Source organism: Bufo gargarizans, chromosome 1 (assembly GCF_014858855.1).
Source record: "Bufo gargarizans isolate SCDJY-AF-19 chromosome 1, ASM1485885v1, whole genome shotgun sequence".
Classification (NCBI taxonomy): domain Eukaryota; kingdom Metazoa; phylum Chordata; class Amphibia; order Anura; family Bufonidae; genus Bufo; species Bufo gargarizans.
Window position 1 is genome coordinate 621,379,270 of NC_058080.1, and position 16,769 is coordinate 621,396,038.

At 45.8% G+C, this 16,769-nt stretch overlaps 1 protein-coding gene across 3 annotated transcripts in view; it reads left to right on the top strand.

The window, feature by feature from the left end:
• Positions 1-16,769, top strand: part of TMEM232 (transmembrane protein 232) — a 210,074-nt gene that overhangs the window by 34,617 nt on the left and 158,688 nt on the right. For 2 of the 3 annotated variants that reach the window (XM_044291232.1, XM_044291238.1), the window contains 2 exons: positions 2,199-2,335; positions 10,168-10,279. In XM_044291232.1, the coding sequence (XP_044147167.1) occupies positions 2,214-2,335; positions 10,168-10,279 (234 nt within the window). In that variant the 5' untranslated portion in view covers positions 2,199-2,213. Of the gene's footprint in view, positions 1-2,198; positions 2,336-10,167; positions 10,280-15,082; positions 15,087-16,769 lie in introns of those variants that run through there. The other variant, XM_044291243.1, reaches the window with a different exon arrangement.

Sequence of the window (16,769 nt, forward strand, 5' to 3'; positions counted from 1 at the left end):
AGCTGTGTATGTGAGAAAGAGGGCAGCTGTCACGACCATGGTCATGGTCGTGACTCAGGATCCGCATGCAGTTGCCTGCGGTTTGGTTTTATTGTCAACCACATGGTGAGGGCTGCTGAGATGTTGCCTCACGTGTGGTTACCGCTGGTAACATGATTGTACTTGGCAGTATAGTAATCTGAGCTGTTGCTAGGTAGCTTGCTGTCAAGTGCATGCGGTTACACCTGGTTGGGTGTGTGTGTATGTATGCACTTTGTATGTCTGGTGTGCACGAGGTTTATGCATCATGATGGAGCAATGTGTATGAGAAAGAGGGGAGCAGTCTGTGTGAGAAAGAGGACAGCTTATGGAGCAGTCTGTATAAGACAGTGCAGCATGGGAAGCATTCTATGTGAGAAAGATGGCAGCATGGGGAGAAGTTTGTGAGAAAGAAGTTGGCAGTGTGTGTGTGAGAACAATGGCGGCACAGGGAAGCGGTTTGCTATGGGGCCCATTATTTTGTAGTTAAGCATCTCCTTTCATTATTATCCACATCATCAGGCTCTGGTATAGCTGAAAAATGATATTTGAGGGAAGTGGGGTGCACCTTAGGTACAATGATGGGGCACTGGAACAACAGCAGACATATCATTGGTGGTAGCAGGGTAATAAATTTTTTTTTTTTAATCTGTACCCTGTACTGTAATGCCTTTATTTTGGAGTTTTTGTATTCTCTGTGCTGCTGTAACACTGTGAATGTCCCCATGGTGGGACCATTAAAGGATTATCTTATCTTATTGGATGGGATGGGGGTATGTAATGCTGTAAAGGGTAGGTTGGGCTGCAGAAGTGAGGGGCTACTCTATATGGTATCCAGTGATAAAAACATAGTATTAATGGATGCCATAAAAGTTACAGGTCTTCATTAAATGTAGGTATCATGTGTTTTTCACTTTTCTTCATCGCCCCAGCTTCCTGCCTCTTCCTTCTCCTGGCAGGGTATACAGAGCCATATCTCCACAGGTGACCGCTGTCTGTCTCCTTGATTTCTGCAACTGCCTTTTCCCCCTATGAGTACAGAGCCAAACCTTACCCATCCCCCAACAAGCTGAGTATGAAGCAGAACCCCCACCCTCTGCTTCAGTAGGCTGTGTGTGGAGCCATGCACGGTGTTTAGGCATTGTGTAGTATTAGATCCTTACAACTTAATATTTGTGCACTATAACATTGTAGTTACATTGTGTAATTTGCATTATTATTTGAAATACATGATGTGTGTTGTTATTTTGGTATTGTATGGGATTATTTCTGTATAATATTTAAGTAGAAGAAGGTGGAGCACATTGATTTATTATTAATGTTTTTGACAGCATTAGATGTAAATATATCCCTGCATTTGGGGGTCCTGATAAATTAAATTCTGCATGTCCTAGACAATCTGTCTCTGGTTATCTGCCTATCCCTAAAGACTTGAGTACTTTCCTCCCTCTCCACACTCTGATCTGAATGTTCACTACTGCTGTCTGCCAGTACCTCTGTGCTAGGTTACTGTGAGAGGAGGGAAGGTGGGTGGGGGTGGGGGGGGGGAGGATTGGATAATGGATGGGGGTCTGAATAATGTCTCCTGTCAATTAGCTGACTGGCTCAGCAGCACCTGTTGGAGTCTTCTTCATGGTAGGGGTTGTTTGTAGCATTGCTGCTTAGTCCCATAAACGTTAATGGTGCTGAACTGCTCTGAGCTTTAATACCAAGGCACAGTCACTGCCATTGAACATTGAAGGGGACACAACACCCGCTGAAGCAAGGGCATGCCAACAGTCCGGCCCCCACTCATCTACAAATTGATGACCTGTCCTAAGTTCGAAGTCTATGGGACTGATGGAGACAGCTGAGTACAGCACTTGGCTGTTTCTGTCAGCACAATAGACATTGAATGGAGCATCAAGGCACATGCTCTACTGCAATGAGGAGGAACAGGGGGATCAGGTTTCCCATTCTAGTGCTAGTGGGGATCCCAGTAGCTGGGTCCCCACCGATCACATATTTAGCACCTATCATGTGGAAAGGTGATAAACATCTAGTTTGGGACAACCCCTTTTATCAAGTCTTTTATTCTAACTCTGAATAAGTGTCATTTCTACAGAACCTATAAATGAACATATGTATTTTGTGTTAATCACATATTATTTTCTGTATTTTTACATTATTTTATTTTGTAGTAGTACACTAGAAAAATGCCAATTGTCAAGATACCAGTCACACAAAAGTTTGGGATTCTCTCAACAAAATATCACAATGAACTCCAGAAAAAGTTATTGGAGAAAACAAAAGAAAGCACGGGAAGAAAATGTAAAAGGTACGGATTTAAAATGAAACTCCAGGTTTGACTAATGTTAAATGTGATCTAAAATCTCTCTGTCTAGTGTTACCTGTGTAAAAATAGTGGTGTAACAGAAGTATCAGAAAGGCAGGAGGCAGCAGCTCCAATTTCACTATTGGTTCTGCCAGTTAGACTAGGTTCACATCTGCATTAGAATTTTTGTTCTTCATAGAGTCAGGCCGTGCCAGATCCATCACATCCAATGACGTCTGATGGACACCATTTATCATGGGTTTGATGGGTTCTATCACCGTGTCCATCATATCTTCGAAAAAATTGTGCTGCATACTGCAGGAAAAATCATGGAATCTGCAACAGAAGCTCCAACACAAATGTGAATCTAAGGCGACACATTTAGCTGCTGGGATCAGCATCTCCGGGGTACAATGGTTAGCACATGAAGAATTTCAATTGCACAAAGACGATTTGGCTTCAAACAGCTTTATTGTCATCACACACAGCAAACAGTTTTACTAAACAGTTTGAAAAGAAACTTTAGGCCATCCACCAGCAAGTATCTCAAACAAACATAAAGCCCATCACAGGGTCCTGGCTTTCACAGGCTCTTGAAATAGTCTGTCTTTCATCAGACTGGGAGCCCTTTCTTCAGGAGGTCTCTCAGCTGCTAAGTAGGCTCATCAGGCAGCCTAAGACAGGACTACTTGGGTGGAATGGATAGCGTGAAGTCTTTCCTTTTCCTCTGACTCCAGTACCCTGGCCCTTTTAACAGGTTTTGCGTCAAACCCAAATCCTGGGTTGTCTGACATGTCACACTTTCTGAAATAAACCTGCCTTTTAGCAGCTGTAGTCTTGAATTATACTGTTACTGTGAAGCTCATTTAAAGTTGACAACCAATATGGCTGCACTTTATACCAACCTTTAACCTTCACCTTGACTCAGTTCCCTGAAATGTTCTCCAAGGTGGATCACCATTAGTTGATTGCAGTGTAAATATTGAAGGGGTTTTCCAAGATTTTGATATTGATGACCTACCCTCAGGATGGGTCATCAATAGAGATAAGCGAATCGAAGCTGATTTGATTTGCAACAAATGCGAATTTCCTCGCGCTTCGTGGTAACGAATTGCATTTTTCCTAAAATGGCGGATACATGTGTGAGGACTGAGGACATGGGGCAAGGAACTCCGGGAAGGCGGGATCACCCAGATTGACATGCCTGCATGCAGCCAATCAGCCAGCCCTGTGATGTCACAGCCCTATAAATACGTCGGCCATCTTACAGTCAGACTCTTTCCAGCGTTCAGAGTGCAGGGACAGACATGTGAAGGTGCTAGGGACAGCTATTGGAAAAACGATTGTGGAAAAAAAAAGACATAAAAAGCTATTTATAACAGTGCAGGGAAAGGATAGGGAGGAATCATTTCACAGCATCTTAGTGCAGGGAGAGATGTCAGAAGGCGCTAGGGACATTGACAGGAAAGTGATTTACAAGAGCAGGGAACGATTATATGGGTATCTAAATAGTCATTAGACAGCTCTGTCATTCAAGCTTTTTGTTATTGGGCTGCAAGTGTTATGTTGAAAAGTCTTTAGAGCCTTATGTCTCAGTATATTATTCAGTACTACAAGAAAAATATATACACATTTCACTTCTGCAGTTATTTCTGGTGAAAGCGTATAGGGGGCGTATTTCAGTGCAACAAGAAAAATATATACGCACTGCACTGTTGCAGTTATTTCTGCTGAAAGCATATAGGGGTGTGTTTCAGTACAACAAGTGTGCATGACGGTCCTCCGCACGTACGCTTCCCTCAGTCTCCAAGGAGATCGGGCGCCGGCGACGTCAGTCTATGTGTCTATCATGGGGAAGGGCGGAAGCGGATATTACGTGGCGATATAGGATTCGTCATGCGCCATACCAGCTGATCATCAGTCATCGCATGAATCACATGACACAAAGCGCCACTTTTCAGTGGAGTTACTTCCTTTAAAATCAGACACATTCCCCTCTAACCACTTACTCCTCCTGAGGAAGCGAGATGGCGAAACGCGCGTCGGGGAGCTAGCGACCACTTTTCCAACAAGAAATATATATTCTCAGTACACTGCTTCAGTTATTTCTGGTTAAAGCGTATGGGGCGTATTTCAGTACTTCAAGAAATATAAATACACAGTTCACTCTTGAATTTTTTTTTGGGGTCAAAGCGTCTAGGGCAGGGATGGCTGACCTGAGGCTCTCCAGCTGTTGCAAAACTACAACTCCCATCATGCCCGGACAGTCTACAGCTATCAGCCTACAGCAGGGCATGGTGGGAGTTGTAGTTTTACAACAGCTGGAGAGCTGCAGGTTGGCCAAGCCTGGTCTAGGGTCATATTTTAGTACAACAAGAAAAATATATTCTCAGTGCATTTCAGCAGTTAGATGTGGTGAAAGCGTTTATTGTCCTATTTCAGTACAAAATGAAAAATATATTAGTCGCTTTTAGGGGTGTTTTAATTTCCATTTCATTTGTTTAGTTCAGCTACAAGTATGTCAGGCAGAGAAGTCCCAGGCCATTCACAGAGGAGTCGCAGAGGCCTGAATGTTTCTGGCGCAAGCAGAGGTCGCAGCAGGGTAAGGGGTTGTGGCAGCAGTAGTCGCAGCGAGAGGCCTGAACTCCCGGTGTCATCTAGCCGTCGTGTCTTGACCAGCAAGCCTGTGGTTCTTGATTGGTTAACTCGGTCATCCACGTTATCCCAAGTGACATCAGACACCCCCAGCCAACAATCGGTGGGTTCGTCAGACACAACCCTTAGTTAGCATGGCCCAGGAGCAGGCTCTGTGCCCTCACCTGTCCTCAACCAACCGCAAGAAGAACTACATGCAGTGGGCTCAGCTTCACTTTTCAGCGAGGATGAGCTACTAGAGGATAGTCAGCAGCTACTGCTCAGCCAAGATGTGGAGGAGACTTCTGCCACTTCCTCTGCTAGGCGGGCAAGTAGTGATGAGGAGAATGGCACTGGAGCGTGTGTTGCGGGTGGTCAGGCTCCTGGCCCAGAAGCTGTTGAGGAGGACATCAGTGAAGTGTAGACACTACTTGATGATGATGAAGCTTGGGAGCTGTGTGAAGAAGTGGCTTCGTCATCATCAGGAGAAGAGGGTGACAGTTTGCCCCCTGTCAGTCAGCGGCTGAGCCAGCAAGTCGCTAGTGTTGCTGGGAGTCAGCAGGGTGGCAGCAGTGGGAGATTGGGAGCCAAACGTGCCCGGGGTAGAATAGACCACCAGCTTCGCATCAGCCTACTTGCCCGGGAAGTAGTGGTGCAGGGGTTCATGGAGGCAACGGCGGTAGCAATCAGTCAGTGCGGACTGTTGGGGTGAAAATCACCTTGTTCAATCTGGTTGTCAAGCAATTCCTGAAGTCTTCCACCCTAAAAATGGGCAGTAAACTTTGCATGCACTTCAGCCACTCGTATACCGCAAATCACACCCTCCTTGAGCTGCAGCGGCAGAACGGCATCCCCCAACATAGGCTGATATGCAACGTTTCCACCTGTTAGAATTCCACCCTCCATATGTTGGACCGACTATACGAACAGAGTAAGGCTGCAGTAAACAATTATTTTAGAAATCGAGTATTCTATCGATTTATTTTTTACGATTAATCGAGTAATTAATAAGAAAAAATTAATTGACTGTTTTCCTTTATAAAAACTCATCAGACCCCTACCATCAGTCCCCAACACCCTTCGTTCCCCCGTGTGCGATCAGCCCAAGTGCATCAGTTCCCCCAAGTGCCATCAACCCACCCATGCAATTAGCTCCGTTCCCCCAGTGCCATCATCTCTCCCCCACCCCATTGCCATCAGCTCTCCGCCCTTGTGCCAGCAGCTCTCCCCCCTTGTGCCAGCAGCTCTCCTCCACTTGTGCCAGCAGCTCTCCCCCTTGTTCCAGCAGCTCTCCCCCCTTGCTCCAGCAGCTCTCCCCCCTTGTTCCAGCAGCTCTCCCCCCTTGTTCAAGCAGCTCTCCCCCCTTGTGCCAGCAGATCCACCTTGTGCCAGCCGCTCCCCCCTTGTGCCATCAGCTCTCCCCCTTGTTCCAGCAGCTCTCCCCCATTGTGCCAGCAGCTCCCCCCTTGTGCCAGCAGCTCCCCCCCTTGTGCCAGCAGCTCCCCCCCTTGTGCCAGCAGCTCCCCCCCTTGTGCCAGCAGCTCTCTGCCCTTGTGCCAGCAGCTCTCCCCCCTTGTGCCAGCATCTCCCCCCTTGTGCCAGCAGCTCTCCCCCCTTGTTCTAGCATCTCTCCCCCCTTGTGCCAGCAACTCTCCCCCTTGTGCCAGCAGATCCCCCTTGTGCCAGCAGCTCTCCCCCTTTTGCCAGCAGCTCTCCCCCTTGTGAAAGCAGCTCTCCCCCCTTGTGACAGCAGCTCTCCCCCTTGTGCCAGCAGCTCCCCCCCTTGTGCCAGAAGCTATCACCCTTGTGCCAGAAGCTCTCCCCCGTTGTGCCAGCAGCTCCCCCGTTGTGCCAGCAGCTCCCCCCTTGTGCCAGCAGCTCTCCCCCTTGTGACAGCAGCTCTCTCCCCGTTGTGCCAGCAGCTCTCTCCCCTTGTGCCAGCAGCTTCCCCCCTTGTGCCAGCAGCTCTCCCCCCTTGTGCCAGCAGTTCTCCCCCCCTTGTGCCAGCAGTTCTCCCCCTTTGTGCCAGTAGCTCTCCCCTCTTGTGCCAGCTTCTCCCCCCTTGCGCCATCAGCTCTCCTCCCCTTGTGCCAGCACCTCCCCCCACTTGTGCCAGCAGCTCTCCCCCTTGTGCCAGCAGCTCTCCCCCCTTGTGCTATCAGCTCTCCCCCCTTGTGCTATCAGCTCTCCCCCCTTGTGCCAGCAGCTCTCCCCTCTTGCGCCAGCTGCTCCCCCGTGTGCCAGCAGCTCTCCTCCCCTTGTGCCAGCAGCTCCCCCGCCTTGTATCATCAGCTTTCCTCCCCTTGTGCCAGCAGCTCTCCCCCCTTGTGCCAGCAGATCCCCCCCGCTCCTCCTGACACCTGTAATGCACAGCATCATTGGTTGCTATGACGCTGTGTACTCCGGGCGCCCCCGGCCTTAGTCTCACCAACTTACCTTTTCAGCAGGGGCACAGCCGACACTACATCGTTCTGCGCTGCTCTGCGCCTGACGGTGTGCGCACGTCAGGAGGTCAGTGCAGCGCGGGACCATGGATGTTCTGTGGAGTGTCTGGAGGCCCCCTGCTGGAAAGGTGAGTATTTCAAGCACAGCGGGAGACCAAGGAGCGGGAGTAATAGCAAGCACTTCACTCACTCCCGCTCTGTAGTCAGGTGACACAAACGAATCCTAAATGCTAATAATTAGCATCAAGAATTTTTTTGTGTGTTTTTTGTGTGAATTTCTCTGCGCTCACGTTCCACTGCCATGGCTGCTGGAGAGGGGTGGGGTGGCAGGAGCAGTACCAGCTCCATCAGCAGCAGCCTGAGTCTACAGTCGCTGATGAGTAGCTTTCTTCACCTGCATAATGAAGAAACTACTTACCAGCATCAGCCACAGGCAGACCTGGAGCAGGACCTAAACCAGCAGGTGGTGGCATACTTGGACAGCATCCTGCCACCCCACAATGAAGATCCTCTGGCCTACTGGGTATCCAAACTGGATTTGTGGCCACAACTAGCAGAGTTTGCCCTGGAAAAGCTGTCCTGCCTGGCCAGTAGTGTGGCATCAGAGCGGGTGTTTAGTGCAGCGGGGGCCATATATACCCCAAGGAGAACTCCCCTGTCCACCCAAAATGTGGAGAGACTGACCTTTGTAAAGATGAATCAGGTGTGGATCAGCCAGGATTTACAACCTCCAATTCCTTATGCATCAGACTAGATCATCCTTGGTGCCACACCAACACTTTGATAAAAGTGACTGGTTTCTTCTGACTACCTGCCTCAGCTACTACTCTGATGCTGCAAACCGCCTGATGCAACACATCTGATGCTAAGTCCTCCTTCTTGCACCCACCTTCGTCAGCGGGTACTGGTATTGCCACCCACCTCCCCACTCTGGTACTGGGTCACTTTGTGGTCTCCTGATGCAGCTGCTGCTCCCATCTCCACACTATGTCATCCTGCCACTCTGTGGCCTCCTCATGCAGCTGTCATATCCACACTATGTCATCTTGCCACTCTGTGGTCTCCTGATGCTGCTGCCATCTCCACACTATGTCACCTTGCCACTCTGTGGTATCCTCCTGCTGCCGCCATCTCCACACTAAGTCACCTTGCCACTCTGTGGTATCCTGATGCTGCTTCTACCTCATCAATATGTAATAGATCCACTCTGTGGACTTCTCATGCTCTTCCAACCCTCCCCACTTCATGACTGGGCCACTATTTTGCCTTTCGGCCTGGCTGACATCATCATTTATTTGACCTTTCTTATGATCTGTCAGAAGAAAGGAAAAATGAGACCCACAACGGATCCTGTCTGTGTAGCAGCTGTAAGGCCTGTATGGTCCCATCAGAATTGGCTTATGATTTGGTAGCCAAAAGCAGGAGTGGGTACAAAACATAGAAGACATGCAAATATTCCATTCACGTGTCATCTCTGTTTTAGATCCACTCCTATTTTTTTTGGGCATTAGCAATACTGATGGATTATTGAGCAAATGCTGACCGAGTGAAGGCGTATGCTCCACAGACAGGATCCGTTTTTTGGGGGGTTATTGTTCTGATGGATAAGAGGAAGGGCAAATTAATCTGTGACGTCAACACAAACTTACTGCTGACACCCTCTCCACTCTTTCTGGGGGGGCTCTACTTGTATATGCGATTAATAGAACAGGTTCTGATAACATCTATGTGGAATCAGCTGGCGACGGTGTAAAAGGAGTGCGCTTCTTCTTGGCACTAACATCGACCTGTAAGGCTGAGTTGATACTTCAGGTATTTGGTCAGTTTTGGCCCTGTGACTGCCCTAATAAGTGAAGTGTGCAGTGATTCTAAGAGCGACACCTGTCATCTGCATGTCATAGGGACTCACAGTATTATTTCACTACCAAAGCAGACTCCCTATTCATGTTACTGCAAGGTACAGTGTTCTACACAACTATAAAGTCTCTCAGCATCCAGGAAATAACGTTTTTTAACATAATTCACCACTAATATATTCGGATCAAATCAAATTTTTCCCAAAAAATTCGGCGAAGCGAATTTAAGAAAAATTCACTAATCTCTAGTCATCAACATTAGATTGGTGGTGGTCTGACACCCAGGATCCCCCATTACGATCAGCTGTTTGAGAAGGCCTTGGTGCTCCATTGAGTACTGTTGCCTCCTCGCAGCTTACAAAGCAGAGCGGTTTTCATTGGATAGCAGCGGAATTGCATCTCAGCCCCATTCACTTGAATGGGACTAAGTGGTGCCTAGGCCACGTGCCGATGAATGTGATGTCACTAAACTAGGAGGATTCTACAGTGCTCGCCAGAGTGCCACAGCCTCTTCAAAAATCTGATCTGCTGGGGTGCTTAGAGTTGGACCCCCACCGATCTGATTGTGATGACCTATTCTGAGGACCTTCAACCCCTTCAATAATCAAAAATAGCAAATTATTTTAAATAGCAAAGGTAATACAAAAGTATACATATTAATTAAAAGACATAAAAGCCAAATGAACATTTGCATTGCATGAGCATTGAATCTTTGTTATGTCTTAAGAGCACATTACTTTATATGTGATAGATTGGGATAAAAATAACACTCTCTTTGTCTTAGAACTTTCTCACCATCTCATATTGTTACTTAACTACTTTTGAAGATTCAATAGAGGATTATGTTACTTATCAGTAAATGACATCTGAAATCATTGCATTCCTTGTGATCTTTATATAGAAAGCCTTTGGAAGTCACAGAGGAATTCATCAAACAGTTTAATGCAGCAGAAGAAGTTGAGGATCAAGAGCGCATGCTTGACACTGCTCGGAAAATCCTTCATCGATGCAAGGTAACTGAGATATTATACATCGTTCTGTACATTTAAATTGGAAACTGTGGCAAATGAAACTTAAAAGAAAGGACTTCCAACAGCTTCTCCAATGAAGTCTATTGGACTGGACAACTATTTCTGTAATGTATTAATTTAGGCTACTTTCACACTAGCGTTCGGGCGGATCCGTTCTGAACGGATCCGCTCATAATAATGCAGACGGAGGCTCCGTTCAGAACGGATCCGTCTGCATTATATTAGCAAAAAAAAGCTAAGTGTGAAAATAGCCTGGGACGGATCCGTCCAGACTTTCAATGTAAAGTCAATGGGGGACGGATCCGCTTGAAGATTGAGCCACATTGTGGCATCTTCAAACGGATCCGTCCCCATTGACTTACATTGAAAGTCTGGACGGATCCGCACGGATCCGCACGCCTCCGAACGGCCAGGCGGACACCCGAACGCTGCAAGCAGCGTTCAGCTGTCCGCCTGTCCGTGCGGAGGCGAGCGGAGCGGAGGCTGAACGCCGCCAGACTGATGCAGTCTGAGCGGATCCGCCTCCATTCAGACTGCATCAGGGCTGGACGGCTGCGTTCGGGTCCGCTCGTGAGCTCCTTCAAACGGAGCTCACGAACGGAAACCCGAACGCTAGTGTGAAAGTAGCCTTACACAAAAGTTATTACTTTTCATCTCTGCTATTCATACTGGGCTCACCCCAGCTGCCATGCTCTTATTTAATACATACTTCAGGGGCGTCATATGTTTTAATATTGTCAGCTGCCTGCAATATATTTTGAATATAACTTGCAAAAGTAGAGATGCAAAGACCCCACTAAGTACTTTAATAACTGGAGAGCTTCTTAACACTGGTTTTCCCTAATTAAATAAATTAAATAATACATTTTTTCTGCTATATTCCTCAAAACATAGTTTTTTACCGTGTCTATATGTCGCAGGGAAATGATGAAAATGGAGATTTGATCAAATCCCTAAGGGAGATGATCAATTCATGGAAGATGTTTAAAATAACTGGTCACATGGTGATGATGTCATCAAAGGTCCTTTATCCCATAGCTCTTCACAGTTCGCTGATAAAAGGCCCTAGCAACGCCCCTCATTCTAGGTATATACTATTCTGGCAGGGGGAACACAGCCAGGCATATTTCTGTGGGGGCACACCCCTGGCCATGGGTTCAGATATAGAAAAAAAATCAAACACTGACCGAAGTTGTATCTGAAGAACAGTTTAATGAAACTATCAGGACATTTTTGAACAAGCTGCATGATAAAGAAAAACCTTTGTGGACTCGCGAAAGGATAGAAGAAGCTATATATATATATATATATATATATATATATATATTTATATACTGCTCATTTTCATGGTTACGACTACCCTGTAATTCAGCAGTGGTGGTTGTGCTTGTACACTATAGGAAAAAACACTAGCCTATTTGTGGTTCCACGATCCCAACCACTAGAAAGGCCGACACTTTTTCCTGTAGTGTGCAAACACGACCCCCAATGGATTGCAGGATGGTCCTAACCATGAAAATAAGCAGTGCATTATGTGATAGAAAAATGAATCCAGCCAGCAAAGGAAGCGATATGGATAATCACAATACATTAGGAAGGGGCTTGTATTAACTTCCTCTACATAATAAATGCTATTTGCTGAATTGAGACAACCCCTTTAATTGCATAGCTTTCCCGCTACAGTTGAAGAGTAATCAAAAGCAAGAATGTAATACGTTGCTTTGCCAAACTTATTGCACTATCAATCCATGTAGAAGTACTACTTGCCTTTAATGGGTTTAACTATTTGTTACTGATGACCTATCCTCTGGTTAGGTCATCAGCATCTGATTGGTGTTCAAGTAAACTGGGCTGAGCTGCGTTTAGGCCACGTGATGGATGATCCTGAGATCACTGGTCTAGGGTAAGCAGCCACGGTGCTCACTGAAGTGTCAGGCTAGCTGATGCCCCACAATCAGATGCTGATGCTTTATCCAGAGGATAGGTCATCAGTTAGAAAATAGTCAGATAACCCATTTAATTTTTATTATCTGGCCAAAGAAACATTTTGTCTCATACACCCGTTTTTCATGTCAGCACTTTCCTTCCCCTGTTCTCAGCATCACTGCATCCTGGCAGGATGTTTACATGCAGAACTTCCTGTTTTTATCAGCTTCCTGCTGGGATTTCTAACCAAACCCAGCATGCTTTGCTCTGTAAGGTTTCACAGGCTTGCTCTGCTTTGCTGACATGAAGAGTGGAAATGTAGAGGGCGTGACTACTGCAGAGTGAACAGTGTGGAAGGTGGAACAAACCCCGAGAAACATGCTGGGTCTGGTTAGGAAACCTAGCAGAAAGCTGATGAAAGCAAGAATTTCTGCATGAAAACATCCTACCAGGATGCAGTGAAGGAAAGTGCTGGTACGAAAAACAGGTATATGGGGCAAAAATATGCAGGCCCAGATTTACTAAGGTGTCCGTGCATGGAATCTGTCTAGAAAGTAGTGCAAATTTCCACAGCTAGGGTTTCTACACCCCCCCCCCCCCCCACACACACACGACTTGCTCGAAAGTGCAACTTTACTGTAAAGGAGCCTGATTTAGGGTGTGCCAGTTTGCGCCATAAATATGCCATAATTCCCACGTAAAATGATGTCTCAAAGTAAGCCAACCAATAGTTGGTATAGAGTTAGACAAAAGTGTCTCTCCCGGCATCACACTTACCATCCAGCCTGAGCCCCTGTGATAAATCTGGTGCAGGTCTAAATTTACTCCATCTATAGGATTATTAAATCTGGGCTGCAGTGTTTGGGGTACTCTGGGCAGATTAAAAACAACCCTGTGAAGAGTAGCTAAACTTTTATGCAACTTTTTTTTAAAAAAATTCCCAAATGCCCTACAATAGTCCCCTTTTAGCTGAGTGGTGCCGACACGAGCAGGGGCTCACTCCACTCAGCTAATCCTGGCATAGCACATTGTTATGCTGTACCCATGTGGTATGCCAACATTTAGCCAAGCTCAGGGGCACAGGCAGGAGTAGTGATGTGTGCTCCTGCCCGTGCACCATTCGCTGCGGCCCCATTGCTGCAATGCAAGGAATCCGTATTCCGTACACCGCGATGTGAAAATTTTGTGAATTTAAAGTGCATTAGAAATGCATGACTTTAAGTGTCAATTTCTTCATTAAAAAGGCAAAATACATTAATAAGGTATATTAGAAAAATTATTTTTAAAGCCTTTTGGACATTTAAAATAAAGTTGCATAAAAGTTTACTTACCCTTTAAGGTTGTATAACCATAATGCAACATGATTATTTACTGGCCATTTAAGAAACACGGATGACAAAAGTACAGTTATGGATTTTCAAAACCGTAATTTAGACATCCAAAAGAAAATAAATATGTCAATTTATCTTAATAAGCCACTTTGATATAGTGGAATGCAGTGGAAGTACAACAGCAGCACGTGCGTTAGGCAGGGAGAAGGCGTTAATAATGGAAGGAGACATAAAGGGGAAGATTTAGCACCAGCCTGCTGACATGTAGTACAGTGCAAGGCAATTGTGCCAGCACTAATGGCCGTTTAGCACCTCCTAAGAATAGACCTTATGCAACATTTGCCACAAATGGCTTATTGCCTACGCTTATTCTTATAATAATGATATCCCATCTGGAAAAATGAAGGTATGTTTGTTCAGGTTTGATTTTACCATGTTCAGCATAAGTGTACTCATGATACTTAGCCGGAATCATGAATGTGTCCTCTGTCTGCTGTAAAATCTGACTCTTTAATGTGTCAAACTGCATTAACGCTTTGATGCATCAAATTATATGAACGGTCTAGTTATGCTGATTGTGCTGCCATTATGCCGTGTGCCTGTTTTTATGGGAAGTGTTTGCATTAGCCAAAGCCTAAGCAAATCGGGTGCATTTCTTTTTAACGGTCTGTTTTACCACTAATCTCACAATCAGTTCACGCTTCGTTTTGTGGTAAAAGCAGAATTGCGTTATGAATTCCGTTACCATGGACCATAACGCAATTCTATGATGGAATGCGTAACAGAATGCCTTTAGAGCCATTCCGTTATTCATTCTGTCCTAATAGAAGTCTATAGGCTGCATAACGGATCCATCCCGTTTCCGTTATGCAGGAGAGGACTCCCCTGCACAACGGAAACGGGACGGATCTGTTTTGCAGGCCATAGACTTCTATTATACAGCCTATACCTATATACAGTCTACACCTATATACATTCTATGCTGTGCATAGGTATAAGCAGTATATAGTTGTAGGTTGTATATAGGTATAGGCTGTACATAGGTGTACACTGTATATAGGTTTAGGCTGTATATAGATATAGACTGTATATAGGTGTAGACTGTGTATAGATATAGGCTGTGTATAGGTATAGGCAGTATATAGTTGTGGGCTGTATATAGGTATAGGCTGTATATAGGTGGAGGCACTGCTGCAGAACACAAGGGGTGAAACCACTGGCAGGAACACACCATCCCAGTTATAGACTATCACTGGGATTGGATGGTGTGTTCCTGCCAGTGGTCACCCCTTGTGTTTTGCAGCAGCATGCCCTCCCTCCAGGTCTTTCCCCAGCATACTAATAACAGGCAGCTCTCAGTCTCAGGACGAAGTCTAGCCTCTAAGATGTCTCAGTCAGAAAAAGGAGGAGGAGGCAGCAGTAGCACGGGAATATGTGGTAGGCGGCACCCTGCTTACGACGCACACAGAAGAAGGAACTTTGGAAGAACTCATCAATAGTGTGGGCAAGTGTGTGGGCATTTTGCAAACAGGGTGAGCGGGCACTGAGCGGACTTATTAAACTTGTGAGCGGGGGCACAATTGCTGCACAACCGCTCACCCGTGCAACTTAGAGGGAACACTGGTTATTACATGGGGAATTCAAGTAGAATTCAGAGAGAGTTCAGAGAAGAGCTACTAAACTGGTACATGGATTGCAGGATACAACTTACCAGGAAAGATTAAAGGACCTTAACATGTATAGCTTGGAAGAAAGACGAGACAGAGGGGATATGATAGAAACTTTTAAATACATAAAGGGAATCAACAAGGTAAAAAAGGAGAGAATATTTAAAAGAAGAAAAACTGCAACAAGAGGACATAGTATTAAATTAGAGGGGCAAAGGTTTAAAAGTAATATAAGGAAGTATTACTTTACTGAGAGAGTAGTGGATTCATGGAATAGCCTTCCTGCAGAAGTGGTAGCTGCAAATACAGTGAAGGAGTTTAAGCATGCATGGGATAGGCATAAGGCTATCCTTCATATAAGATAGGGCCAAAGCTATTCATAGTATTCAGTATATTGGGCAGACTAGATGGGCCAAATGGCTCTTATCTGCCGACACATTCTATGTTAGTTACTAAAATATACATGTCTGGAGAGGTGATAGGTCCTCTTTTACATGAAATAATATTAAAGATTAGAGGTTGTCTGGTTTCATGGTGTTGATTACCTATCCTCGGGATAGGCCATCAGTATCATATTGGTCACTTGTTACAGTGGAGACAGCATGCAGGAAAACACTGAAGAAGACTCAGTGCTTGCGCTGCGGCCCAGGGGTGTAGCTATAGGGGGTGCAGAGGTAGTAGTCGCTACCTGGCCCAGGAGCCCGAGGGGGCCCAAAGACCCTTGTGTCGTATAAGAAGACACCGGTATTATAGAAAATGCACGCAGGGAGGGCTCTATCATAGATTTTGCACTGAGCCCAGAATCTTCAAGTTACATCTCTGCCTGGAGAGAAGGGGTTAGATCAAGAATTTGGCATGGAGGGGGCAGTTTAAGTTTTTGCCTCAGGCAGCAGGAAGGCAATGTGCTTCCCTGCCCCTGAGGGAAGTCGGCCCAAGCTGAACTCTGCCACCAGGGCCCATGAGCTTTTAGCTATGCCCCTGCTGCAGCCCCTTCAAGCAACTGATCGGTAGGGGTGCCGGGAGGTGGATCCCCACCAATCTGATATTGATGACCTATCCTGAGCACAGTGTCATGACTGGAAAACCCCTTTAATTATACTGCGTTAGTTAAAGATGTTTAGATAAATTAGATGTAATGTGGCAGGGAGACATGGTGTAGATGTGGATCTTCTTACATAATACCTCATCCTTCAGTGCTGGCAGCCACCTTCCTCTGCAAAATACAGGGAGCAGTCACTAATATGCACTTCCACCAATCATATACTATGAGACGTGAGTCCTGCTGCTAGATAGCTACTAGAATTCATCTGGCATTGCCTAGCAAGATCGATGCTTGCATTAGGAAGCTGAAGAACTCCCTAATGTATAATTAATATGGAAAACTCAAGTTCCACCAGTTTCGCTGTAAATAATGGAAGTTTTTGATGATCAGGCCATAGTACTATAACAGCTTAATTGTGGGACATTACCCAAATGCTTTGAGCTTTCTCTCTATTTTGAGACAATTGTGCTAAGAATTCATGACACAGTAAGTTTCAGATGAGCCTT